Source organism: Adiantum capillus-veneris, chromosome 11 (genome assembly GCF_014529385.1).
Source record: "Adiantum capillus-veneris isolate H3 chromosome 11, ASM1452938v2, whole genome shotgun sequence".
NCBI lineage: Eukaryota > Viridiplantae > Streptophyta > Polypodiopsida > Polypodiales > Pteridaceae > Adiantum > Adiantum capillus-veneris.
In genome coordinates, this window is record NC_140941.1 from 137,680,185 (window position 1) to 137,706,798 (window position 26,614).

General features: G+C 41.3%; 1 protein-coding gene across 3 annotated transcripts; it reads right to left on the reverse strand.

Moving 5' to 3' along the window:
- Nucleotides 1-24,249: 24,249 nt before the first annotated feature.
- Nucleotides 24,250-26,352, reverse strand: J20 (DNAJ-like 20). Of its 3 annotated transcripts, none has more exons than XM_086523962.1 (3): nt 25,663-26,352; nt 25,038-25,168; nt 24,677-24,815 (listed from the first exon to the last, which is right to left on the reverse strand). In XM_086523962.1, the coding sequence occupies exons 1-2, from the start codon at nt 26,077-26,079 to the stop codon at nt 25,073-25,075; spliced, it is 513 nt and encodes a 170-aa protein (XP_086380088.1). In that variant the 5' UTR covers nt 26,080-26,352; the 3' UTR covers nt 24,677-24,815; nt 25,038-25,072. The 3 variants fall into 3 exon arrangements, with proteins under 3 accessions (XP_086380086.1, XP_086380088.1, XP_086380087.1); XM_086523961.1 differs by having other exon boundaries at nt 24,679-24,815; nt 25,028-25,168; XM_086523960.1 differs by lacking the exon at nt 25,038-25,168 and having other exon boundaries at nt 24,250-24,815; nt 25,663-26,336.
- Between the last annotated feature and the right edge of the window lie 262 nt (nt 26,353-26,614).

A 26,614-nucleotide genomic window follows, 5' to 3' on the forward strand; every position in this document is an offset into this window, starting at 1 on the left:
TAGGATTAGTCTAAGGTCACCTACTTAGGGCTCTCGTCCCCGGCAGCGGCGCCAAATGTTAAGGCGGTTACGCCGCTAGCGGAAGCTAAATAGCGAGAACTCAACCAACAACAGAATTTGTCAGACGAGGACAGAGCTTGACCCGCAGGCGCATGGAAACAACTAGGTGGGTGTCAAATCACCTACTCGACCTTCTAATGACTATCACTACTAAGGAAATCAAATCTAAGTTCTAAAATACGCAAGTGACTGAAATCCGTACTACGAACGAATGCTATACGAAACAGGATCTAGAATCATTGAATCGATCTCAAACTCAAGGGGAAGTCTTTACACTAGGTAAGAACAACACCCTAAAGACATGAACTGCAAAATCAACCTATAACCACTCCGTGCGGCAAACGCGTATGAAGACAGGCCGAAAAATACAGGTGACCGAAACTTGACCCCGATGGTACTAATGCGTAGCTCTACTCGTTGTGGTTCTATAGATATGCTGAACGCTCTATTCCGACACACGAGTTGGAAGAAAACTCACACCGAAGCTCGTAGGAACTTACCACACATAGAAGCCGATAGCGCGCACTCTTGGTATCTGTGCGTAGCTCTCACCGTTGCTAACACAATGGCGGTGTCGCTTCTCCAATGGCGGCCCCGTAGCTCGCGTAGCAAGAAGATAAGACTCTCTCTCTCTCTCTCTCTCTCTCTCTCTCTCTCTCTCTCTCTCTCTCCCTCTCTCTCTCTCTCTCTCTCTCTCTCTCTTCTCAGACACAGTCACGGCGCTCAAAAACTCACTTTGATTAATAATTGAATCTCCTTTAGGTTACAAAACTTTGGCTTATATACTCGGCCTTGGAGGTGAGAACATCTCTAATTATTTACATCAACAGGTGAAATTACTTCGGGATTACAAGCTGGAAACTCAATTGAGTCCCGTTACTTAATGAATGGCTCAAATCAAAATTAATGTCGGAAAGACATTTATTACAATCAATGGTTACAAAATGATGGGTGTGAGCAAAAATGTGGGTGTGATCCTCTGCTGGCTCAACACTTCCTCTGCTGGCTCAACACATTCCAAAGCAGAGGAGGTTCCAGTTGAACTAGTACCAAAACCAGAACCAAAAGGGAAACTATTAGACTTTTTTTATGTCAATATAGTTATGCAACAATCAGCACTAGTATTGATTCTTGCCTTTCAACCAGATTCAGTAGTTCCACCACTAGTACAAATTCCAGTCATCCAATCAATCCAGATAAAAACAACCAAACCATTCATAACATCGGCGAGTCGCAAGTGGTAAATGCCACAAATCCCAAAATGAATCACGCCAATAATGATTAATTGGACAAGCCAATGCATGCTTGACATGTCACAAGCAGAGCACATAGAACAAGGGCAGGTAGCTAGTGGATCATTCATGGCAAGGATATGTATAACTATGCAGCAAGTTTTCCCACCTACCGTTTACTTACAGCCTCTAGCGCCACTTTCTTCTCAACCTGAAGAGCACGCTTTGAGTCCACAACAACCTTCTTTATCTCTGCGTAGCCAAACTCCTTTGATAGTCACCATCCCCAACACACCTCGCTACTCTTTCAACGACTTGTTCACAACAACGACAACAATCAAGTCATCCTCAACCGAGACTTCTTTGTCTGACTCGTGCATGGGTAGAAAATCAAAGTAACAATGCATGCAAGAAACTTTGGACAAGATGACAACCGAGACAAAGAGTATTAAGGACTCTTTGGGTATGGTTTCACACAACAAGATAGCAAAGTATGTATTTCAAGAAAGCGAGCAGGCTTTGCTCTATTGGGTCTAGAAGTCATAGTGGAAGCTACGACACTTCCATTTGCTGAGCAGATCACACAACAGGTACTGGCTCCATACAAGGTAGAGAAGAGTATTGTTTTCATTAATGGTCAAACGCTCAAGTTGACTACTGGTGAGTTGGGACATGTCTTCGAACTCCCCAATGCTCAAAAAGACACACCAACTATGGATAACAAAGTCACTCCCTTTTTGAAAGAAGACGACCAAGCCAAGAAGAAGCTTAAAGATGGTGCTTAGAGTATTCTAGTAGCAGTATTGGAACATACAGGCGTATACAAATTCATTGATGAGACCATCAGCCTAAAAAATAACCCCACTTATTTGTCAAAAAAGCTATTTTCAATGCTACTGACCAATATTCTAAACCCATGAGCCATTATCGACATTATGCAACTTTTATATAACAGTGTCATTTAGCAGACTGTTAAGGCCAATCCAAGAGTTTATTTAAGGCTTGGTATGTCTAGCAGTTTTCTACTAGCTAGACCTAAATGTTGTAGCTATGGTGATTGGAACAATTTGGGACAAAGTAGCTGCTTCAAGAGCACACAAGGTCAATGTGGATTCATTTGATGAGGAAACGGAGGATAGAACGCATTCATATAGGTTGGTTCACAGAGGACTGGTTCACAGGCAAAGGAAAGTCTAGCAAAGCCATCTGAGGAAAAGGCAAGGGGAAAGAGCTAGTTGGTGAGAAATGCTCTATTCCTGATACAGTCACTGGCTCTGCTGTTAAAAATCCCAGAACATTGGAATTAATCAAAGGGTTCAAAGCAAGCACTCAAAAACTAGGGAGCACTAATACTAGGATTGAGAAGAGTACACTGGAAAAGGGGAAATCTATTGATCAACTAGTCAAGACAACTTAGCAACAAACATACACCAGACCTGAAGAAGGCAATCAAGCAGTTGGTAGCCGTTCAATACCAGAGACTAGCAATCTACCATTGGTGAGGTTGGACCAACTGCAGAGGTTGCAGACATCACCTCTTAAAGGAAGGTTAGTTATGAAGAAACATGATAGAGCTGCTTTGCCATATCCCTTCCTAATGATAGTCTATCAGACATATCACATTGATCCAGATGTCATCGCTCAAGGGTGTGTAGTATCTATTCAATCTGGTTGGAATACAATATTAAATGCCATTGGTCAAATATTGGATGCTCAAAACTCTACCTCTAGTGCTAATACATCACAACTTCAAGAGGAACTTCAGCAGGCCTAGGCCAAGCTGAAGAAGCTACGGGAGGAAAAGACTGTTTGGTCGGCCAAAAATCTAGCCATGCAAATACATGAACAACAACACCAAAGAGAGAAAGAAGGACTAGAAAAGAAGATCTATAAGCTTACCTAGGAAAAAACCTAATAATACAGGAGTCAAAAGTGGATGCTCTCAGAAATGTTGATTGCTTCCATACACTTCTAGAGGCTAAGAGATTAGACTAAAGGGACCTATTCAAGACACAGCAAGTGACAAAAGATGCTATATCCTAGAAATACATTTATCATAGTCTGGTATAGATTGTGGATAAGAATGGGGATTTAACCCTCAACGTGTCTGATCTTGAGACTTTCATTGAGATAGTTCAGTCAAAACTTAGAGAAAAAGCATGTGAGTACAATACAACACTGGTGAATGAAGACATTATGGAATATGTAGACAGTCAGCAAAATCAAGATGAGGATTATGAGGAAGATTATGATGAGGATAACACTCAAGGTCGGGCCCAACAAAACCAGAAGAAACCTGACGATGATGAGGAAGGCATAAATGGTCATAATACTGGTTCAATGATCAAGAGATTAGCAACTGGGAGTACACCTCCACATCAGACTATAGGTAAGCCAACTAAAGACAACAACCCACCGGCGAGAGAAAATCAAGATCCACCTCAGTAGGCTGTAGCACAGGAAGGACAAATAGATCATAGTAAGAATAAAGGAAAAGTTGTTTTGTCAATCATTGACTCTAAGTCCGACCATAATTACTCTATTGAGTTACTAGCATTGAATAAGAGTTTGCGGAGAGATAAAAATCTTCAAATTGAGAAAATTTTGGACGATGACTCAATCTAGTTGGATCTAGAAAGATTTTAGATACTCTATGTGGAAGCAAGATGGTTGGTTTCAGACTGGAAGTCGGTCAATTACCATGAACATGTAGTTTGTCAATTACCTGCACATCCGACATGTGCCCAAGTACTGGAAATAATTCTAGAGTCGGACCTTACCAGCAATGACAGAGTAGTGCACTCTGATGGCTAAATACTTGACCACATCAGACCGCAATTCACTCGGGCTTCAAGTGGAAATGTTGTTGGGGGTAACAAACCCACATACAAATGTATGACTGAGATTCAGCAACAACTGAAGGAGATGCTTGTACAGATGCAAAGTGCCAAGGTGTTATGGATTTGAGGTTCAAGGACTTATTAGAGCCCAATGAAGCTAGCAGTAGAGGACCCAAGACCGAAATGACGCTAAGATTACAAGATGCACATCTGATGAGTCTGTTCCACCTAGTCATGGTTACAAGAAAAATGATGTAGCAAGGGAATCAGACGGTGTTGAATTTTTTGGATTTTGTTCCTTACTCTCTAGCACTGTTGTATGCCATTCCAGCCAAAGAAGCTAAATTGATGCGCTTCTTTCCATCCCTTTATCCACCTTCATATAGTTGATGGGCTCAAAACTTGGTACGAAGAAGCGACTATGGAATGGTTAGCATGGAATAAAGTACTACAAGATGCATTGCAAAAGACTGTGGCCAGCGAGCTACTGGATGATCTCCGTAGATTTCAATTATTAATGGACTAATGGAAAATACAGATCAAACAACTCATTTGGATCACAAGCCAACTGTTACAATTGATAATTGAGCCTGTAAAATTTCAAAAAAGAAATTGTCTAGCAAAGCAAGCTCTAAACCTCAATTCAGAGAAATGGTTGAAATCTTGTTCGAAGCTTGCATTAAATACAATCAGCCATTGCCTCAGGGATGGATGCACACTACATCCTATTGTCACAAACTGGCTAGGACTCACCTGACAAGAGGAAAACGCACTTTGTATAATGTTGATACCAATAACGCACTCTGTATAATGTTGACACCAAGACTTGGGATGTTATGAGGCACTATGAAGTGGAAATGAAGACTTCCAAGAAGGACCAACTGGAGCAAGAGCCACTTTTTAGACTGATTCTAGAAGGAAAATGTTGGAGCCACTACCTCGAAGGCATCCTCGACACCATCTAAGAGGAAGAAGGCACCTAACAAGAAGCGGGTTTGCTGGTGAACAGACATTGGGTGAGTTAATTGGTGTTCTACTATTGGCCTTTTGCAAGATGAAGTAGATCCAAGGGTTTCGGTAGAAGGCACTTTTGGAGTCCTATGCTATCATAGGAGAGTTGGCTATACAAATAGAAAAGAAACAACAAGCAACTAGGAATCGTTATTGGAATGGTTCTTGGGCAATTGGGAAACATTCTAGGAATTGTCATCTCAAAATTTTAGTATAACCAAAATTCAAGAAAGGGAGGAGGAATGTAGAAGGCGAGAACTACTTCTAGGACTGGCAAACAATTGAAGCTCCCAAAAGAAGTAACCAGCTATTTGACAATACAACTGACACGAGTTTGGCAGCCTATAAATAGGACCCACTATTCATTTTTTGACATCCCTTAGACGCCTAGATTATGAGCTACTTGTACTCTTTGTATCACTTTGTAGTCATTTGTTTCACTCTCTCTCTTTCTATACTTCCAAAATCCAACTACTCATATACTTGATGTTCACCAGTTATAATCTGATTATTTTAAATGCATCCCAGTTCCAGTCTCAATTATAGTGTCTTGTCTTTTCAGTTCTAGTGTTTGCAGTTCTGTCTTTCGATAGTCTGAAGTGCTATCAAAATATTCTGAATCTGACATCTCTAGTTCTAAGTACCAACATGGAATAGCTGTGTGAACACATCCTGCTCATTCCACACACACACACACACACAGAAAATGGGGCGAAAGATATTTAAAGGGGATTTATGTATGTATGTGTGTGTGTGTGTGACATATATATACATAGACATAACACACAGATGCACACACACACACACATATACATAGTTATATACATCCTCTCTCTCTCTCTCTCTCTCTCTCTCTCTCTCTCTCTCTCTCTCTCTCTCTCTCTCCTCCCATCACCTTGCTTAATTCCATTCCTCTCCTACACCCTTCCTCATTCTATAAGTGTAAGTGTGTGTGTGTGTGTGTGTGTGTCTATATATATATATATATATATATATATATATATATAGAGAGAGAGAGAGAGAGAGAGAGAGAGAGGATTACACAAGGGAGGGAGGGGAAGAGAAGGAAAGGATTAGAGAGAGGAAAGAAGTAGGTTAAAATAACATGTGGAGGCCAAGGGATGGAAAGAGGGAATGTGTGGGGGAGAGGGAAAAAATAAGCTAAAATGACACGTGGAGGCCAAAATATGGAGAAAGCAGCAAAATTCAGTAATACAAAGGACATGGCAGTGAGATCAAGGGAGTGATAAAATCAAGGGTAGAGAGAGAGAGAGAGAGAGAGAGAGAGAGAGAGAGAGAGAGAGAGAGAGAGAGAGAGAGGGAAATAAGTTAGTGAGAAAGAGGTGTGGAGGTAGGGAGAGGGAGAGAGTACAGGAGAATGCAGAACAAAGGATAGGGAGGATGAGAGGGAAGAAGTAAAGGTAGCGGAGGAGAAGAGTGGATGGCTTTGGTAGCCAAGGAGGGCAGCAATAGTGGTGGCCAAGGAGGTGGTGGAGGAGGAGAGGGCGGAGGAGAATATTTGGTGTTTTTGGTGGCCGAAGAGGGCGGCAATGGTGGTGCAATGATGATGGTCCCCCCTCCCAAAAAGAATAAGTTCAATTCAACAAGCTTGCTCCATATCCTAACTCCCTTATGGAAGTAATTATAAAAAGATATTTTACAACGATTACAATTGAGGAAATGATAAAGTTAGGCTATGTGCTTTGTACCTCAATGATAAAAGTATCTATGCAAACAAGTGATGATTATCCAGTTTGAAGTCTTTTGAATGAAGAAACTTTCCATCATCTCATCGCAAATATGCAAAATATCCACTCTTGTCTATACTCGTAGACATAGAAAATTTGCGTGGGAAAAATCTACATTTGTCATCAACCATGCATGGAGCATTTAAATTCAATGGACCGCATGGCCCATGAACATTATAATGGTTTATAATATCAAATAATTTTAGAAATAGATCTTTATCAAGAAGCTCTGCACAAACCAATCTATCACAATGAACGGTATCACCAAGACAAGTCCTACAACCTTCCCAAATACGGATCATTCAATTAGTAAATTCACCATATTATGATGATGTGATTGGGTTCACCCTTTCCACATACAATTATCATTAAATCTTGGTATAGTTGACACATATATCTTGGATCCCCAACAATAGAAAAAGGCAATACAGTTTTTGACCAAAATTTTGATCTTAAAGTGTTCTTTGTTTGTTTCTCATCCATAATAAATGTGACCCCTCCATCACAATGTAGGAATCCACTATATATTGTTGAGGTAGCCTACCCCCTCGAAAAAGACACTTCACAGTGTCATCTCTTATTTGTAAATGAAATCTATTGTGTTAGGACTAAGGTTAGATGGGGTAGACCAAGGGTCAGGTTAGACATGCGGTAAAGGGGATCCTACAAATAGCATGGCCAAGGGCCTATATATGGCATGGTTGGGTGGTGATTAGTCCCCGGGTTCTTAGATTGGCATCAAAGCTCAAGGAAGCACGACAACTATGGAGGGCTTGGGCGTGCGCTCTCTCTCTCTCTCTCTCTCTCTCTCTCTCTCTCTCTCTCTCTCTCTCTCTCTCTCTCTCTCTCTTCTCTCTCTCTCTCTCTGTGTGTGTGTGTGTGTGTGTGTGGTGTGTGTGTGTGTGTTTTTGTTCATGAAGGGGTTGAAGTCATGAGCAAGAGAACAACATCTGTGTGTGTGTGTGTGTGTGTGTGTGTGTGTGTATGTGTGTGTGTGTGTGTGTGTGTGTGTGTGTGTTTGTTCATGAAGGGTTGAAGTCATGAGCAAGAAGAACAACATCTCAAGGCAGTCATACGCAGAAAAGATCTTGTGGTTGGGAAAGATTTTTCTCTCTTTTTCTTCATATTTTCAAGGATGGGTCGAGTCTATGGTGGTATGTTTCCCCTGTGGAATCGAGCGGGAAGGCTATTGTGGGAACCATCACTATGCTCATGTCACCAAGCCCCACCACAAAATTGCCCATGGAGGGACTTGCTAAGTTTGCAACGGTCACGATGAACATTTCTTGTCACTTCAACGTGAGCGGATGATGTTTCTAGAGGGTGTTATCATCATCTTCCCCTTTGCTTGTGCCCTACATCACTGCTGCCATGGTCTTGTTTTCTCCCGTTCAAACGCAGCAGCCTAAGACAAGGCTATTTGCTGTTGGACCCATTGAAGGGAGCATGCGCACACGAGCATACCCCCTCACACCCTTCTTCTAACAAATGCATTGGAGGGTGGAGAACTTTTGGCTAAGACAATCATCTACAGCAAAGTTTTTCTATAGAATGTTTGCAATTTTTGAAATTGTTCAACTCTGACATGTTTTACAGAACTCCATAACTCCCCGACCATAGCTTGCATAACATGTTGATATTGCAGGCAATCACAAAATTCATGTAGCATCCATGCAAGGGCATGGTAGTGTTTGTAGAGAATCGTGGACATGCAAAGGGCTATCAAACTATTGGATTTGGACCCAGTAATGGATTCAAGTCGAATCCCATCAAGTACACTTCATTCAAAACTCTATTTTTTTAATTGCTATCAATAATTTTGTAGAAAGTGGTACCACTTGCCTACATAAGCCAAAGATGTTCCACGGGTTTTGAAGCCCTTATGGTTTCACAAGAACAAAATTACAAGGAGAAGCAAGGGCTTGTTGAGCCCGATTTTATGTTAGTATAGCCCTCACAGAGGGCAGATTTTGCAAGGAGGGTCAGTAAGTACATTCAAATTATAGATTTTACCAGCATATTAGTAATTTTAGCAATACTTTCCAAAGTTGATGCATTACAAGGCTACGATGATGCAAAGGCAAGGCCTATTGCAAGCCTTGATGAGAGATGCCAAATGTTTGGCATCAGAGCTCTTTGTTGTTCAAGAAGTAGGCACATATATTTCTCTACCTACCTCGGAATTTGGGGTTTCACTTTTTGCTAGGGAAATGCTCCTATGCAAGTTGTTTTGAGTTCAATGATCAATAGTTATTGCAAACAGGACTTAAGACGCGATTTTGCATGGGGAAGCAAGGCTTCTACTTAAGGAATCCACCATATATGAGAAAAATCACAATCCAATGAGGCAAATGTACAACCTATGGGGGTTTCTAAAAATGTTACAGATCATCCTATTACTAATGCAGATGTACATGATGTACTTGATGAGGAAAGGGCTGAGAATGAGCGGGCTAGAGATATGCCTAAATGGTTGGTGTATACTTTGCATGACAATAAATTGGATGGACCTTTGTCTAGTCGTACTCATTCAAGCTATTTCCGTGCATCTTATGCATTAGATTGTTATTCTTTGGCTATGTCTAGCTTATGTGATGTTGAGGAACCTCTGTGTTTTGATGAAGAACAGAATTCAAAAAATTGGATGGTTGTCATGTAATCGTAATATGTTGCACTTATAGAAAATGACACATGGACTTTATGTGATTTTCCTCCTGGAAAAAAGTCCATTTGTACGAAGTGGGTTTACAAGTTGAATCGCAAGTTGGATGGTGAAATTGATCGCTATAAGGCTCGACTTGTTGCAAAGGGTTATGCACAGCAAAAAGGCATAGATTATGAGGAGACTTTTGCTCCCACTTGGCGTATGACTACTGTGCATTGGCATCTCATTTTGGTTGGGATGTACATCAGTCAGACATTTCTACTGCTTTCTTGAATGGTGACATATTTGAGGAAGTTTATGTAACGCAGCATTGTGGTTTTGTCAAGAAAGGACAAGAGGATAAAGTGTGAAAATGTAAGAAATCTTTGTATGGGTTGAAGAAATCTCCTTGTGCTTGGTATGAGAAGGCTGACACTCATTTGGTCAAATGGGGCTTTTGTAACAGTCCAACAGAAAGCACATTGTATGTAAAGCATGAGGGTGATGTACTTCTCATTGTCATTCTCTATGTGGATGATTTGATGATCACTCGACCAAATGAGAGACATATTGTTGAATTTAAGGTTGATTTGAATTCTAATTTCAAGATATAATATTTGGCGATGTTGCATCATTACTTGGGTATACAGTTTAAGCAGTGTGATGGTGGTATTACGTTGTGTCAAACAAGTTACATAAAATTTGGCGATGTTGCATAATATTTGGCGATGTTGCATCATTACTTGGGTATACAGTTTAAGCAGTGTGATGGTGGTATTACGTTGTGTCAAACAAGTTACATAAATACATTGCTACGTAAGTTTGGACTTGAGGATTGCAAACCTATTGCGACTCCCATGGAAACAAGTTTTAAATTGAGTCTTCATGATGCTGGTGATCCTGTCGATGTCACTCTTTACCAAACTACTGTTGTCTCTCTTATTTATGTATGCGACACGAGGTCGGATATTCAGTTTGCAGTCTCACGGGTCATCAGATTTATGCATAGCCCAAGGTCTAAGCAATGGTAGGCTGTCAAGAAGATTTTTTGCTACTTGTGTGGCACTTTACATCTTGGCTTGTTTTATCCCAAGAGGGGATTATTGCCGCTAGATTTACAAGCTTGTTTGAACTCGGATTGGGCTAGTTGTTTTGACATGCAAGTGTACAGAAGTGACTTTTGTTTCATGCTCGGCAGTTCATGTATCTCATGGTTAAGCAAGAAGCAACCTAATGTGGCCACTTCTAGTTGTGAGGCTGAGCACATGGAAGTATTCACAACTACGATTGAGTGTGTATGACTCAGATGCCTTATGGTTGATTTGGGTGTTGGACAGGACATTGCCAACATCTACACTGACAGTCAGAGCACATTGGTAGTTACGAGGACCCCACTTTTTCCAGTTTGCACAAAGCACATTGAGTTGCATTACCACTATGTCAAAGAGAGGCTCTCAACAAGAGAGATCAGCTTGGCTTATGTGCCAACACAAGACAAAACTTGCAGATCTTTTCACAAAGGCACTGTCTCGTGAGAAGTTTGAAGCTTTTCACAAAGCTAATTTGGGCTTACTCCCCTTTGTGGACTGATCGTGTCCTCAGGGAAGTGCCATGTCCTCAGGGCATGGCATTTCCCTATACTCTATGTGCCAGCTCTCGTTCACCACATCACTCCCAGGGGGGATTTGTTACCATATACATGTGGTAGTGATGTGTGTGAACACACTTAGGACCGTTGGGGGCATATTTTTCCTCACTAGGAGTTTTTTTCCCTCGTGCATTGTATATACACCCATCACTCTAGGGTATCTTATCTTTCCTAAGTAATGTGTTCTATGTTGTGTGCCTTGAGCTTCCTTCATCTTTTCCAAGCTCTATGTGTTTTCCTGCAACCCTAATTTCAACAGCTCTGAGGTTAGGTTGGGTGTTTTTTATGCCAAGCAGATGAGATCAAGATTGGATATGAAGTGTGCATTATGTAGAACATGGATAGACCCATGCCGAAGTTTGTGGATGTGAACATGGGATGCTTTGGATATTTTCAACAAGAATTGGCATTTGCTTCATTCCCCATGGCATGCTACATATATCACAAGATTGGGCATTATGCTAAGAACTATCCTATGCCTAGGGTAGTTAATGATCCTGTAGCCAAATCCTCATGGAAGCAGGTTGATATAGCTCTCAAGAAACCTTTGGGTAAGAACTCAAGTACACCAACAAAGAAAGTGAGAAACAAGGATGTGGTTAAGGATGCAAGCATTGAAGATGTTGGTCTACACAAAAAAGAGCAACATCGGTGAGTCCTTGCATGAATCCTTGTCAACCAGTGAAACCCACATGCTAACTGCTTCGTGGGATGATTCTCCTGGGCAGCAGTCAGACCTCCCTAGCCACTTGGAGGAAAGACAAGTTCAAGAAACAAATGCAATGCTTGAAGAAGTTAGTCACTCTACTATAGAAAAGCAGACAGAACTGAATAATCCAAAAGGGCTCTCGCCTAAGGGTGTGACACATGTGGAAGCTCAAATGCAACACATTATCCTTAAAAGACGCTCAAGGGTGGAAACTCAATCTCCTAAGCCATCTTGTGGCTGGCTCTGGTTCATGTAAAGATACTAGTCCAATCCAAAAGAAGGAGAAAAAGAAGAAGTGACATATCCTTCTGTCTATTAAGTTTATGGCTGTATGGGTTGCTAGCCAACTCAAAAAGCCAAGTATGTGTAGTCCCGAAGGACCTACAAACATTTGCATGATCACTTTCAATTTGTGGAGTGGTTTCTCCCTCTCTCCCTCTCACTATCGCAAAAAACTTAAGCTTGTATCCTTTGCATTATATATTATCAACCATAGGTCAAATATCCAAAAAATATGGGGGAAAACTATATAATGACAGGTAAGTTAAAATCTCTATCTACCACCTCTGGTGGAGTGGCCCTATGATGTATCTCCTAAATCATGCACATTCAATCCAATTTGTTTGTGTGTGTGTGTGTGTGTGTGTGTGTGTGTGTGTGTGTGTGAGTGAGAGAGAGAGAGAGAGAGAAAAATGTGTGTGGGTGTGTGTGTATGTGTGCACGCACACGCATATATTAAGGGCACACATGCACACATACAATTCTCAATGATAATAAATTTTGTTGTGTTATTTATTTTAGGGCCTTGGGACAGGGTGTTGATATTTGTGTACCTCTCTCTTAAAGAAGGCCATTGAGTATTGTGTCAAATATTATTTTTTATAATTTTGGAATATATTTTAATCTAGATAGTGCATTATTACACTTTTTTTTTTAACATAGGATTTTATTGCGATACCACATGTTTTAAAATACTAGTGTCGTAAAGAAGTGTCTTATTATGAAATTCTTGTCGACAGCATTATGTAGGCCATAGAGAATTTTCACCTTGCTTTCAACCACTCCCTTGTGAGTATGTAAGCCATATAGAATTTTCACCTTGCTTTCAACCACTCCCTTATGGGACTTCTTGAAGCCAAAAAAAAACATAAAGAATAGGATGATGTGAAATGTTCAAAATGAATAAAATTGATATGTATACGGATTCTAAAATGAAAAAGTGACGATTGTACATTGCTTAGGTTCTTCTCAATAGCCTTATGCAGCCCAATGGCCCATAGTGAATTTTCACTCAGTTTTCAACTACTCCCCATGGCACTTCCTCATGACTAAAGAACACGCCTCTTACATGACCTCGGCCATGGGATCCACGAAGGAGAAGCACACGCACAAAAGCAGAAGTCAAGCATCGTCAAATTTTCAAAAAGTAAATTCAGACACATTTTGTAAACTCAGACATCCAGTGTGTAAATTCAAACAAGCATAAATAAATGTGAACCCACCACATCTCAGTGAAATATGTACGTGCACTAGGTTAGCCTGTCGGATTGCCACATCGCCCGTCCAAGTTTGAATCCCTGGTCTGCACTTGCTACCCATGTTTTGGTCACCGTTCGATCTCCTCAAGATTGCAACGCCCTCAGTCGTGCGCAGTCAATCTCATGGATTGGGGGGGGGGGGGGACTTGCTACCCATGTTTTGGTCACCGTTCGATCTCCTCAAGATTGCAACGCCCTCAGTCGTGCGCAGTCAATCTCATGGGGGGGGGGAGGGGGTGGGCGGGGGGGGAGGGGGGGGGTTCATTTAAGACCCCGTGCCATTTAGTCACAAGGATATTTGCTGTTTTCAACCACTCCCTTATGATGGGACTTCTTGAGGCCAAAAACCATAAAGAATAGGATGATGTGAAATGTTCAAAATGATTGAAACTGATAGGGACTTTAAAATGAGTACATCCTCAGCACTAAGTAACACCTATATTTAGGGGGGGGGGGGGGGGGGGGGGGGGGGGGGGGGGGGGGGGGGGGGGGAGGGGGGGGGGGGGGGGGTTGTAAATCGAATCAAGGGTGGAAAGTCCACACACGAAGGCCGGGGGGAGATCGCAACTGCATGTGTCAAATCAAAAACTAAACTTGGACAACCTGGGCAATTCATGATAACTTACAATATAACGTTGTAAAAGCGACTGTGGATATACAATGTGCGTGCGATGAGGTGGTTAGCCTATGTGAACCTAAATCTAATTGTGAGATCACGTGTTCAAATCTTGGCAACGCATCTCATTTTTCTTGTTGGCCAGATTTAGTGCGCCTCAATTTTTGCATGGTCGTGTGTCATGCACCTCGAGATTCTTCCCCCAACCCCGATCGTCAATCCCATTACAACACAAACACCCCCCCCCCCCCCAAACCCAATATAGGTGTTACTTAGTGCCAAAGATTGCACATGACTCAAATAACTTTAGGCTACAATATGTGACATTTGATGCTATAAGAAAATAAAAACAATTTGATATTGGGTTGTAAATTGAATAAATGGCCATTATACAAGTAATTTTATGCTATTGTTTCCAAGACCTTATGAACGAAAAGATCACCCAGTCTCATTTTTGAAATGTTTTATAGAATCAAATGTCAAACAATGCAGTGTGAAAGAATTTTGGACCAACTTGATAACACATAAGTAAATCGTAAGCGATAGGTCTTCTTATCCAAGTATTAAAGCTCTGGATATATTCAAAACTTTTAAAAATTACCAGTGGTAATATTCTCAAAAACTTAAGTTACCATTTGGAAATTTTTTAAATGCTACAAATTCCAATTCGTAATCTTTATCCTCCATATAGTAACCAAACTTAATCACTTTCACAAAAGTGACTGCCCTTTTGTCGAAACGATCAACCACGAGCGATTGAACTATTTTCAAACACTCCCCGAAGTTAATCACTTTAACAAGCATCAAACCAAAGTGACACAAGACTTTGTGCTCTATAGCTAGAATATTATGGCTACAACCATTTCGGAGTATTCTAGTCAAACTAGTAAGAAATTATAACTTCTAAATATGTTCATCCACTTTCTTACTATATGGTTAGATAAAACTCTCATATAGCTAGAATATTGTGGCTACAACCATCGAGGAGTATCTTCATTATTACATGTTTGCACTCTTACGAGGTATGTGTATTCAGTCTAGTAAGTTGTCTAGCAATTATATTTGGTATGTGTATTCAATCTAGTAAGTTGTCTAGTAATTATATTTTTTTCCTGTATAGAAACGTGTCCAAAGCTCCTTTTGCTACACAAATAGAATCCACCACCTCCTTGTCAGCAAACATGAGCAACCCTAACCCAAGCTCCCTTCTTTCCGAGTTCTCCATGGCAATATAAGCTTAGCTTCAGTAAAATGGGCCATAAGGAATGCATTGTAAGTCCACTCAAGGAAATTCGTGTTATGCGTGCGTTTCTTGGGATCCATCGATTGCTATATGTGTTTTATTTTGTTACTTTTGCATGGGGTCCTCAAAAACCTGCCCTGGCTAATGCAAGCGGCAAAGCTTATAAAATGCGCGTCTCAAGACCCTAGAATGTGTGTGTGTAGTGTGTGTGTGTGTGTGTGTGTGTGTGTGTGTGAGTGAGAGAGAGAGAGAGAGAGAGAGAGAGAGAGAGAGAGAGAGTGTGTGTGTGTGTGTGTGTGAGAGAGAGAGAGAGAGAGGAGAGAGAGAATCACTAGGAATGTGTTCTAAAAGTATCAAAGGGGAGTAATTTGAGGAAAAAAGCATTTGCTAAGAAATGCTCACCAAAAATATGTCATCCCTTAGCATCTATTGCTAAGAAAACGTCTCCAAAAGCTAAAGAGTTGAGGTTGACAATGAAGATGTCTATAGCGATGTCTCATGAAGAGCGAAACTTTGCATGTGTAGCAACAACTTGAGGAATCCAAATTGCCCAGAAATTTCCATAGTAAGATTGTGTCACATAGAGACTAGAAAAATCTTGTATTCATCTCTGCAAAGGAAGGTACTGCTTCAAGAGATGGGTCTTGAACTAAAATGAAAACTCCTCTCGGGATAGAGAAGTACCAATAGGCTTGTAAAACTTTCAAGACACAAAAGGATCTATGGTGTCTATAGTCTCTCATATGAAGAAAGGAGGAAGAAATGGAATCCAATACGGCCAAGTTGTTAATCCACAAAAACTTCAAGAAGGGCACATTGAGTAGTTTTGTTATGGAATTGGTATTTTACTATTTGTGCAGCTGACAGGTGGAAAAGGTTTGATCGAGCTAAGCTATTGCAAAAGGATATCATATTTTATATACATTTTATTATTCAAGTGCTCTTTTATGAGCTTTGGCCATTTATGACCGGCCGGTCAGTTTGTAATCAATTTGACCATTCAAGAAATGTATAAATCAAATATGTGCAAAAGGGAAATGGTCACTCTTGCACGGGGGGAGATTGCACCCACTGTCCGTGTTGTTTTTCTCTCCTTCTTCTCTCCTCTCTCTCGCCGTGCCAGCGTAGCACTCCACTCTAGGAGGTACGTTTGCACGTGCTCTCTCTCTCTCTCTCTCTCTCTCTCTCTCTCTCTTCTCTCTCTCTCTCTCTCTCTCTCTCTCTCTCTCTCTCTCTCTCTCTCCGCGTACGGCTTCGATTCTGTGCTATGGGATTCGTCAGGTATGGGGATTTGTCGATTTATGTGTTATATTGTGTTATCTTGGATGATTTGCAAGGCAGCCACGCCTCCGACTGTAACAGTGGTATCAGAGCACAAGCTACGCTCTAATCACCACAAATTTGGATGATTAATAGCTAAGTATTTTCCGTTTTCTTTTTTTTTCATGGATGTCCTTCAAGTAGATCAACTTATAGAAATTTTTGTGGATTGCATAAGATTGTTATGGCATTGGGAATCTGTCAAAAATCATTTTCTTTTATCAATCATTCCCAGTGTGATCATATTAGCTATACATAATAGGTATTTTGTGTTCGTCATAAGGGTACTTATACCATGGCTAATTTGGATTACAAGATTGATTAAGTTAATCAAATGAAAATATGGAGTGAATTATAATAGTTATTATATATATATATATACACACACACACATATATATATAATGGTATGTAGACATAATTAGAGAGAGTATTATCTAATAGGAACTCCTTCTTGAATGATTAGCTATGCCCGGTGTTACAAGCTTGAGAAGAAGAAGATTGTTAAGATAATAGGTACGCGGGTCCGATGGGCAGGAGAAGAATGAACAGGGAGAATTAGGAGTAGTAACAATTGGCTTCAAATCTAATATGTGCTGGGCAAAAATGCCTCCACACACAGAAAAAAAAAACTAGCACATGCCACAGTGTTTGTGTGGTCTCTGTGAGTGGAGAGCACAAGTAGCTTGGTGGGCGCACACACACACTCAGTGCCGGTGGGCACCCATATCTACTCGACCTTTCCCCGCCACCCACCTTCGCTCGGATGCTTCCATGCAACCTCATATTGTAGCCACACACAGACGCAGATTATTCTTTTACCAAACTCCCCTACACCACACCGCTTACCTTGAAGTCCAGTGGGCTGCAGCTCTCATCCACGAGCAGTCCGCCATGCGGTCCTGATTACCACCTCACGACATTGAAATACCTCTCTCTCTCTCTCTCTCTCTCTCTCTCTCTCTCTCTCTCTCTCTCTCTCTCTCTCTCTCTCTCTCTCTCTCTCTCTCTTCTCTCTCTCTCTCTCTCTCTCTCTCTCTCTCTCTCTCTGTCTCGTAGCTGGGGGCGCCTACCACACAAGAGGCGGTGAGAATATCCCCATCTGCAGTCCGACTATATCTCACTCGCTCTTTGCCTCGCGTTGCTACAGTACAGGTGCACACACATCCAGTCCAACCGCCACCAACCTGCATGCAAACTCTCGCTCTCTGCAGTGGCCGAACTGGTATCCCCAAACTCTCTCTCTGTCTTCAGCCATCGCCCCACACTCCCTACCTAACTCTAAAGATTTTTCCAAGCAACCAACCTTGGTGCCACTCTAATACTGCATGGCCAACACCACAAGTAGATACACCGTCCAAATCTATCCGAACTCTACCAGGTGTTGACTCCCCACTAGCTTTTGACATGTGCCCACAACCACCAGCCCTCCCCATGCAATTGCAAGTTGCAACCTCTTTCTTTCTCTCTCACTGTCTACCAATCATCACGAGTCTTAGCCACCAGAGAAAATGGAACTCTCTCTCTCTCGCGCGCGCTTTGTGCAGCCATCATCCTTCTCTCTCTCTCTCTCTCTCTCTCTCTCTCTCTCTCTCTCTCTCTCTCTCTCTCTCTCTCTCTCTCTCTCTCTCTCTCTCTCTCTCTCTCTCTCTCATCACGTCTTGGAAGAAGTTGAGCAAGCGCAGGAGGCTGAGAGGCTGCAAGAGGCCGAGAACCAGGCCAAGGAGGCCAATCGAAAAGTAATTAAGCAATTGAGCAAGAAGGGGATCAGAAGGTATCTATGAAGCAAGAGTTTGAGGCGGCCAAGCAACAGAAGGAGGAGGAGATTGAGTAGGAGGCCGCGACTAGCAAGTATGGAGGCGATCATGTAGATCAGCAGTAGGAGAACTCTCCATTAACAAGAACTAATCAGGTAGAGAGGGAAATCAGGTCAGGGGTGCTGATGCAAATAAGAGAAGACTTGGAGACATTGATGTAGATAGCCATGCTTGTAATAAACATAGCACTGGCTTGTACAAAAATCTCTATACTGCTGCAGTTGGTGCTGCAATCACAGCCGCATGTCCTCTCTTTGCAAATGCATGCTCCTCATGTATCCTCATGTTGCCGCCCAAAGTCTCTCCCTTCCCCTCCCGCGACCACCTGTAGAGCAGCGGACATTGACAAAGCTCTGCAGCGGTCGACGAACCTTGATGAAGCTCTTGCAGAGGCAGACCTTGACGAAGCTCTTCAGTGACTGATGTACTACTTCATGCGACAACACCCATTGTCGAGCATTCTTAGGCATTGACCATGATGATGACGCTTTTAGTCTGATGTTTTTAAGCTCTTAGTTTTTACGTCTTTTGCTTTACTTCATTTTAATTTTGCACCCATATATTGGATTAGATCCACCCGGATTCTGTCCGTTTAATCTCATTATTCTAAATGTCTAGTCTCTACTCTCACACAGTCAAACATCTCCCCCTATGAATGTCTCTCCTCGTGTTGCCCCACTCTAGCATAAACAACCTGAGGACTCTCATAATTCTAATGAGTGATCTCACTCACTAAGTAGACAATGCAAGTGGCTTCATATCTCATAGTATACTGGACAATGACATATGTGATGTAGATTTATCTTTGTCTCTATACCCTAGCCTCTACTCATATCCCCCCCCCCTCAGAATTACATTGACGATATGCCCCATCGACGATTACAATGTGATTATATATTGACGAATGGTACAAATTTGCGGTGGGTAACAACACTAATTAAGGCAGAAAGTATTTGGAACACAACTACGAAATGATATGTTGGAGACGACCACAATCAAGCTTCATAAAGTGATCATAAGGCCTAGGTTTATATAACTCTAATATCTTCAATGTATTCCATCACACTATTTGCAGAGAGTTTATTTTACTTATAATCTGTGGATTTTTATGGCATGATTTGCATGATCTTTTTTCGGTACGTAGCACAATATATTAAATCCTTTGCGATACCTTGCAATGTTGTTAGCATTTTATTTTCAATTGGTTAATGTTTTTCATTAGCACAAGCTGGTACAAAATGTTATATGCTCATACTCCTACTGCCAGCTTGCTCGGTGACCACTTTTTGCAACTTCATCTAATTCTGGCATGCTCTTTCTGCAATTCCTTGTATCGATCAACGTTATCAAATGTCATGCATTCTTAATTGGTGACTTACAATTGGTTGCACTTTTAAAATTTTGAAGATTTTTTAGGTTTCCTCCTCTTCAAATGGCACATTGTTGTATTTTACTAATTGTTGTACAGTAGCACTGCTCAACACCATTACCTTTATTTGGTTTACCGCAATTTTAATGAAATTAAAGTATTTGTCTTACTTGACCTTAATCAAATGATTTTTATCATGATCTTCATTTGTTTTTGTTACATTTCTCTAACTCATTTAAGGATTCAAAAAAAAAACCTCTGCAGACCATAATGCGAGGACGTCAGATAAGTCATCTCTTTACTTTATTTTGCAAACTCATTTTTACAGATTCTGTAATAATCTCCTAATCATATTTTATCCACTTTTATGATACCCTTCTCCCTTGTTTAGGGTTTAGGGTTTAGGGTATCACTTCACAAATCCTCAACCACCAACAACTACTCTAATCTATACTCATCTAAACCTTATTCCTTAGTGGTTGACTATATTGCCTCTGTCATACAAGATTGTGCCAAACTCCTAGTTGTGTTTCTTGATACCATTCAAAGAGACAACACGGCTCTCTCAACATGCATACTCAAGGACACCCATTCCAAACCCTCCTGGTATGTACCTCGCATACGTCACTCCTCTTTTTATATCTCATTTCTCTGCATTATGTTCTAAGCAGAATACTCAAACACTGCTAAGGTCCTGCCCTCTAATTGTATTGAAAGAAGATTTTTCTATAAGCTATGCAGCTACTCATGTGAGCTACAGTGCTCTGGGATAGCGCACAACAATTTATAAGTGCTTTGATATACTGCATTGTGATGTCAACAACATAATAAATACTTTTTTCCCTTTATGTCTTGCCTCGTCCATTGGTCACGCACACACAGATTCGCCGATCTAGGCAGTGTGTAGATACTCATCTTGGTGCAGATCCGCCGATTTAAGCAGCACAATAATAAACTTCAGATTTATGATTTTTAAACAATATCCAATGCAGATCCGTCGATTTAGGCAGCATTAGTGTAGATTCGTGGATTTAGGCAGCATGTTTTATTGGTGTAGACTCACCGGATGAGGCAACATCGATCGCAAAATCATGCTGCAATGGCTGGTCACCACTGTAACTGGTGTGATTTTGTTACCCGAGTATACAAAATGAAGAATATTTGGATTTGGATTTGCAATGGGTATATGTTGGCAGATAGTTGGATTTGGATTTGAAATTGGTATATGATGCTTTTCTGTCGCGATAGTATTGGACTTGAGATTGGTGAGAATTGATTATTGAATGATGAGTGTGACAAATGATACCCTGATTCATTAGGATATGACATATACTGCTTATTCTAGTGGTATGGGACACTAGAATAGGTAGTATGTGGATGACAGCAGGCATAAGCAATGTTGTCTAATTTTATGAATTTTTCTTTTACTATGTGATAGTTTTGATACAGATTTCTAATCATTGTTTTTGACAAGTATCGTTTTCGAATTTTTATCTTCGTAACTGAGGACAATTGCTTTCCAACGGAGAGATATGTTATGGAATTGGTATTTTACTATTTGTGCAGCTGACAGGTGGAAAATGCTTGACCGAGCTAGGCTATTGCAAAAGGATATCATATTTTATATACATTTTATTATTCAAGTGTTCTTTTATGAGCTTTGGCCATTTATGACCGGCTGGCCAGTTTGTAATCAATTTGACCATTCAAGAAATCTATAAATCAAATACGTGCAAGAGGGAAATGGTCACTCTTGAACGAGGGGAGATTGCACCCAGTGTCCGTGTTGTTTTTCTCTCCTTCTTCTCTCCTCTCTCTCTCGCCGTGCCAACGTAGCACTCCACTCTAGGAGGTGCGTCTGCACGTGCTCTCTCTCTCTCTCTCTCTCTCTCTCTCTTTGTCCGCGTATGGCTTCGATTCTGTGTTATAGGATTTGCCAAGTATGGGGATTTGTCGATTTTGTGTTATATTGTGTTATCTTGGATGATTTGCAGGGCAGCCACGCCTCCGACTATAGCAAGTTTACACCAAAAACATCCTCTATAAAATGATATGCATTGTAGAAGTTATCGTATGCTACAATATTCATCCATAAACTGTACGGACCACCTAAAGCTGATGTACTATCAGTAAGTAGAGTCCAAGATGAGGGAAAACTAGACTAAACAGCTTATGATGTGGCCATGAAAAGCCCGACGTAGTATTCTGCAATGTGTTCATCCTTCATCACAAGGGAAAACCAAATGTAGCAGTCCGTGTTGTGAAGAGCATGTGAGAAGAGAGGTGGCCAAACCAATCTCTTTCCATCATCCTATGTGTATCAAACCTCTGGGAGTCAACCAAATCACCATCCACACCAACAATGCCACCAAACCACAACTCAATGTGGCACTTCAACTACGGGACCTCGGAACAAACCTCTCCCCAAGTCGATGGATAAGTCCACTATGAGGTTATTGAGGGTGAGGAAAAAAAAATTGTGAAGCTAACAATCCAACATGTGTTGTAAGCCAACCTTTGTGTAGCTCCAGATGCACTAGTAGCATGCTTGATCTCCCGAATGTCGTGGGTAAAGTTCCCAAAGGAGTCCACAACATTGAAGTGGCACTCCAACATGTAGATTGAGGTAATAAAGTTAGCTGAGAAGAAATCAAATATCCATGGGCTTAGTCCATGACAATGCTCTTCTAAAGACAAGGGCCCTGTCTTGTGAAGGTCAAGTGATAAGTCTCCGTCCACCCAACGTGGTGTCCTCCCTAGGAACATTATGATCCCATATGCCATTGTCGTTTCATATCTTGTGTGGCCTCCTTCAATCAGTGCACAAGTGTGTCCAAAGCAATCCGCAAGCCACGACTCTCTCTAGAGTCTACAACCACCAAGCATGGACTAGAATGATTGGATCTCCCAAGAATTGAATGCCCATAGATAATCAACACTAGTGGAAGCTAATGTATGCTACAACAATCACCTATAAATAATTCAAACCACCACAAGATGGTGTCTTATCATATGACCCCCCTTTTAAAGCCTACACGATTTTCAATTTTAAAAAATAGTATACCCCAACTTATTATATAAAATTTGGATTCAATTAACCTTACATAACATGATAAATCAAAGAGAAAATCGTATTGCAATAAAAACAAATCAACCATTCTAATCAAAATAGCGTAGGTTCGAAACAAGATAGTGATTTGAAAATCATGTACTTAACAAGAACTCTTTTCAAAGAAACGATTTAGAAAATCGTACTGCAATAAAAACAAATCAACCATTCTACTCAAAATAGCATAGTTTCGAAACAAGATAGTGATTTAAAAATCATGTACTTAACAAGAACTTTTTTCAAAGAAACGATTTAGAAGTGATACAAAGAGTAGTTATTACCTGTATTGACACAACTAATGTCTCACAAATTGGGAGGATAGAAATGTTACTCGCTTGGGTACCCATTCTTATCAGACACAATAGTTCCTCTCCCCCCCCCCCCCCCCCCCCCCCCCCCCCCCCCCCACCCCCCCCCCCCCCCCCACACCCAAAAAAAAAAAAAAAAAAAACAATTTTGTTTTTAAGGCTAAAGTCCCTTGGCTTATAAGCTTATGTAGCCTTTGAAAAAACCCCTCTCCTTTGTCCTTACAGGGTATGGTAAGTTTTCTATAGTCCATCAATCATGTATCCTCTAATGCACAAAACACAAGCCAATAGGTTGTTATCCACCCGAAATGCAACTCAGAGGGAATTGAAAAAGCAAATGTGAGGCAAATTTCAATGTGCTCATTGACTACTTGAAGTGTCTGGAGCAGTACAAAAGGTTTGAGGAGGATAGACCTCTCTTTGCATCAGTGTCAAAAGGCTAAAAACAGAGAAAATACAACGGCATCGCAACTCCAAAGAGTGCACAATCATCAGAGCTCAACTAGTTGCGGCAATGAATGCAGCACCACAAACAAAGGATGTAGAAGCGGTTAGATCAGGGGGTTACCATGAAAGTATGCTCCTTCATCTGCAAGAACACAACTAATACACAAAAATGCAGAAGGCCGACAAAATGCTAGCATTTGGAAAAATTGCAAATGAAGGTAGGGGTAATTCTAGTAATGGGAAGGGCCCAAATAGCTAATGCTTGGGGGGGAGAGGCAAATTGCTGCAATTATGCCCATGGAAAAAGATGGATCTTAATGAACATCTCTGTATGCTGAGGGCGATCCCACCAAGGCTGAAAACATAGTTAGATTCATCTTTGGAAGAGAACCTATAGGGCCGAAGATGCACCCATTCAGGATCGGAGAGCATGACGATATCTTGTCTTATCTTCGATATGGAAACCTTGCATCATAGAATAACATACCTTTACCTCTCTTTCTGTTGGCCCGTGTGGAAAACACACCTTGTTGAGTTTCATGATGTACACAACCGATGTTGTATGTTAATGAAGATGTTGTACCCATCAAATTCACAATGAACTCAGTAAAGATGAGCTCAATCTTTCTCTATAATAATATTATACACGGACAAGAAACTGCAGGACATACAACTGCTTCTGGCATTCCAGGCAGCTCTTGTCAAAATCAAAAGATGACTGGATTTTTAAGTATATGAACAAAGAGAGGTGATTACACAGGTACCACCAGGAAGGCTGGATATTAATGTACAAGTTAGGGATCCTGCACTTATCTTAATAGACCATATCGCTTTGTCAACTTTAAAGTAGTGCAAAGATGGTTGGTGCCACACCCTCAGGCTCCTATAAGCTTTGGACAGCGACTCTTTTAAGTTGGACCACCTCAAGAGCTTATGAGTCAGCTTCTTCATCACAACATTGATACTTCTAGCTAGCTTAATACAGCATCATCGGAAAAACGCTGTTGTCATAAATCTTGTCACACATCACCAAGCCCCGTCTCCCTTCTAACCCTTGCACTCCATGAATCAGCCTTTCTGGCCTTCATTTCACTTCGGCGTCTCAGTGCAGACAGCTGGCTTTCCCACTGCGACTTCCACTCGGTGGACTGGTTTTCCTGTTGCAGGCAGCAAGAGAACACATAACTTAAGAGGCAGAAAACATAGAATATAGAAGAAAGATCTAGATCTAAAACATTTAAAAACTGCCCAATTCAAATTTGAATCACACGAAAACCAACAACAACGGGCCAGACAAAAGTAATAGGTCAGATACAAGAAAAACATAAAGCAACAGGGAAAATACAAGAGAAGCATACTCAAACATCACCTAGACGCACAAGGCTAATGTAGAAGAATCTGTAACTGCCAATAATCACTGGATTTGGCAACAAATCATTGGCTGAAGCTCATAAACTTTGAGCCAAAAAGGCACATCCAAAGAAAGGGAATCCTCGGACCGAACTAATTCCTGCAAAATGGAAGAATTACACACAAGAAGAGGGTTCACTAAGCACAAATAACCCTACAACTCCCTAGACGCCACTCTACTGGCATCCAGCTCACCCAATTGCGAACCCTGAATGTTATATACCCGGGCACTGCTGATTATCTTGTCAGGCCTTCCCTAGATCGGATGCTCAAACCATGGATAACACATGGGCTCTAAAAGCATGTTATGTATTGGCTACTATGTTTGAATCATTTGCTTAACAGATGGACTCACTAGATTGACTGTACTTCTACCATTAAAGCATCTTAAAAAGCAATCCCATGCACTGCTAGATGCCTCAGCTGAAGAGGCCACATATTGACCCATGCAACTCAGAGAAGCAGATAATCCTCCTTCAAATTAGCTCTAGAGCCCATTTTACATGATCAGATATAGAAGGGAAGGACTACTGACATGAAAAACAAATCGAAGGAAGAAAGAGAAAAAGAAGGATCAACAATGTTAATTAGTACCACTTCACTGGACATCCATGGCATCCTTCCTGTTGCAGCGGAGCCACGTCCCATGGCTACGGCATGATCATAAATAGCTCTCAGTCTGGGATCAGAGAGCGTCTCATACGCTTGTTGGATTTCAATAAACCGTCTGGTAGATTCTTCTGCTTGATGAGAGGGGCAGACATCTGGGTGATACTTCCGGGCCAACTGTCGGTACGCCTGCTTGATATCTGAGATGCCGACATCGGGCGAAAGCTCCAAAAGATCATATAGAGTGTGCGCTCTCGACCTGGCACCCACAGCTGCACAGACGGCCATACCTCTTGGTCGAGGGGAAAGGGAAACCCTTTGCATCTGAGGGTTCCTCTTGCTGGTCTGCAGATTCAAGGGCATAGAAAGAAAAGGAGAGTGGGAAAAAGCCTCACTCGTCATGCTTCTGTTCTTGCAATGCTGGAAACGGCGATCTCGAGGTCGTACAGTCAAGTTTGAAGAAACAGAAGAGACTGAGAAACCTGAGAGGAAAGCTAGATTGATTTAAAGGGGGATGGAGAGCTTCAGCAGAGGATCGCAGAACGAGAGACGGAGAACGGCGATGGCGAGCTGGAGAGTTTCGTCGATGGTAGTTATCTGGGATAATAGTAGGCTGGGATGCAAGAAGGTGGGGGGCCCTTTAAAAGTTTGGAGATGCAGCAAGAAGAGTGTCACACTGACCCAATACCTAGTATACCCCCCGGGGCCGGGGCCCTGGGCTCTTGAAATGCAAGGTAACAACAAAGAGAGCCCACATCATGAGTCTTCCTCATGACAAATAGCTCTCTCCCTTTCTCGACTTGGTCTCATTATTAAATCATACAAAATTTTGTGGCTCTTGCATGATCCCCCTTCTTAGAAGATCTTCGTATAGGCTATACAAATTTGATATATGTGTATATTCTTATCAGACCATATCTTCATGACTCATCCTCTT

Bases quoted from the DNA above. Each gene is read 5' to 3' on its own strand.
- J20 (XM_086523960.1), bottom strand. From the start codon at position 26,079: ATGACGAGTGAGGCTTTTTCCCACTCTCCTTTTCTTTCTATGCCCTTG. The intron at 24,816-25,662 runs GTACTAATTAAC...TGCCTGCAACAG, and splicing joins CATGGATGTCCAGTGAAGTG to GAAAACCAGTCCACCGAGTG.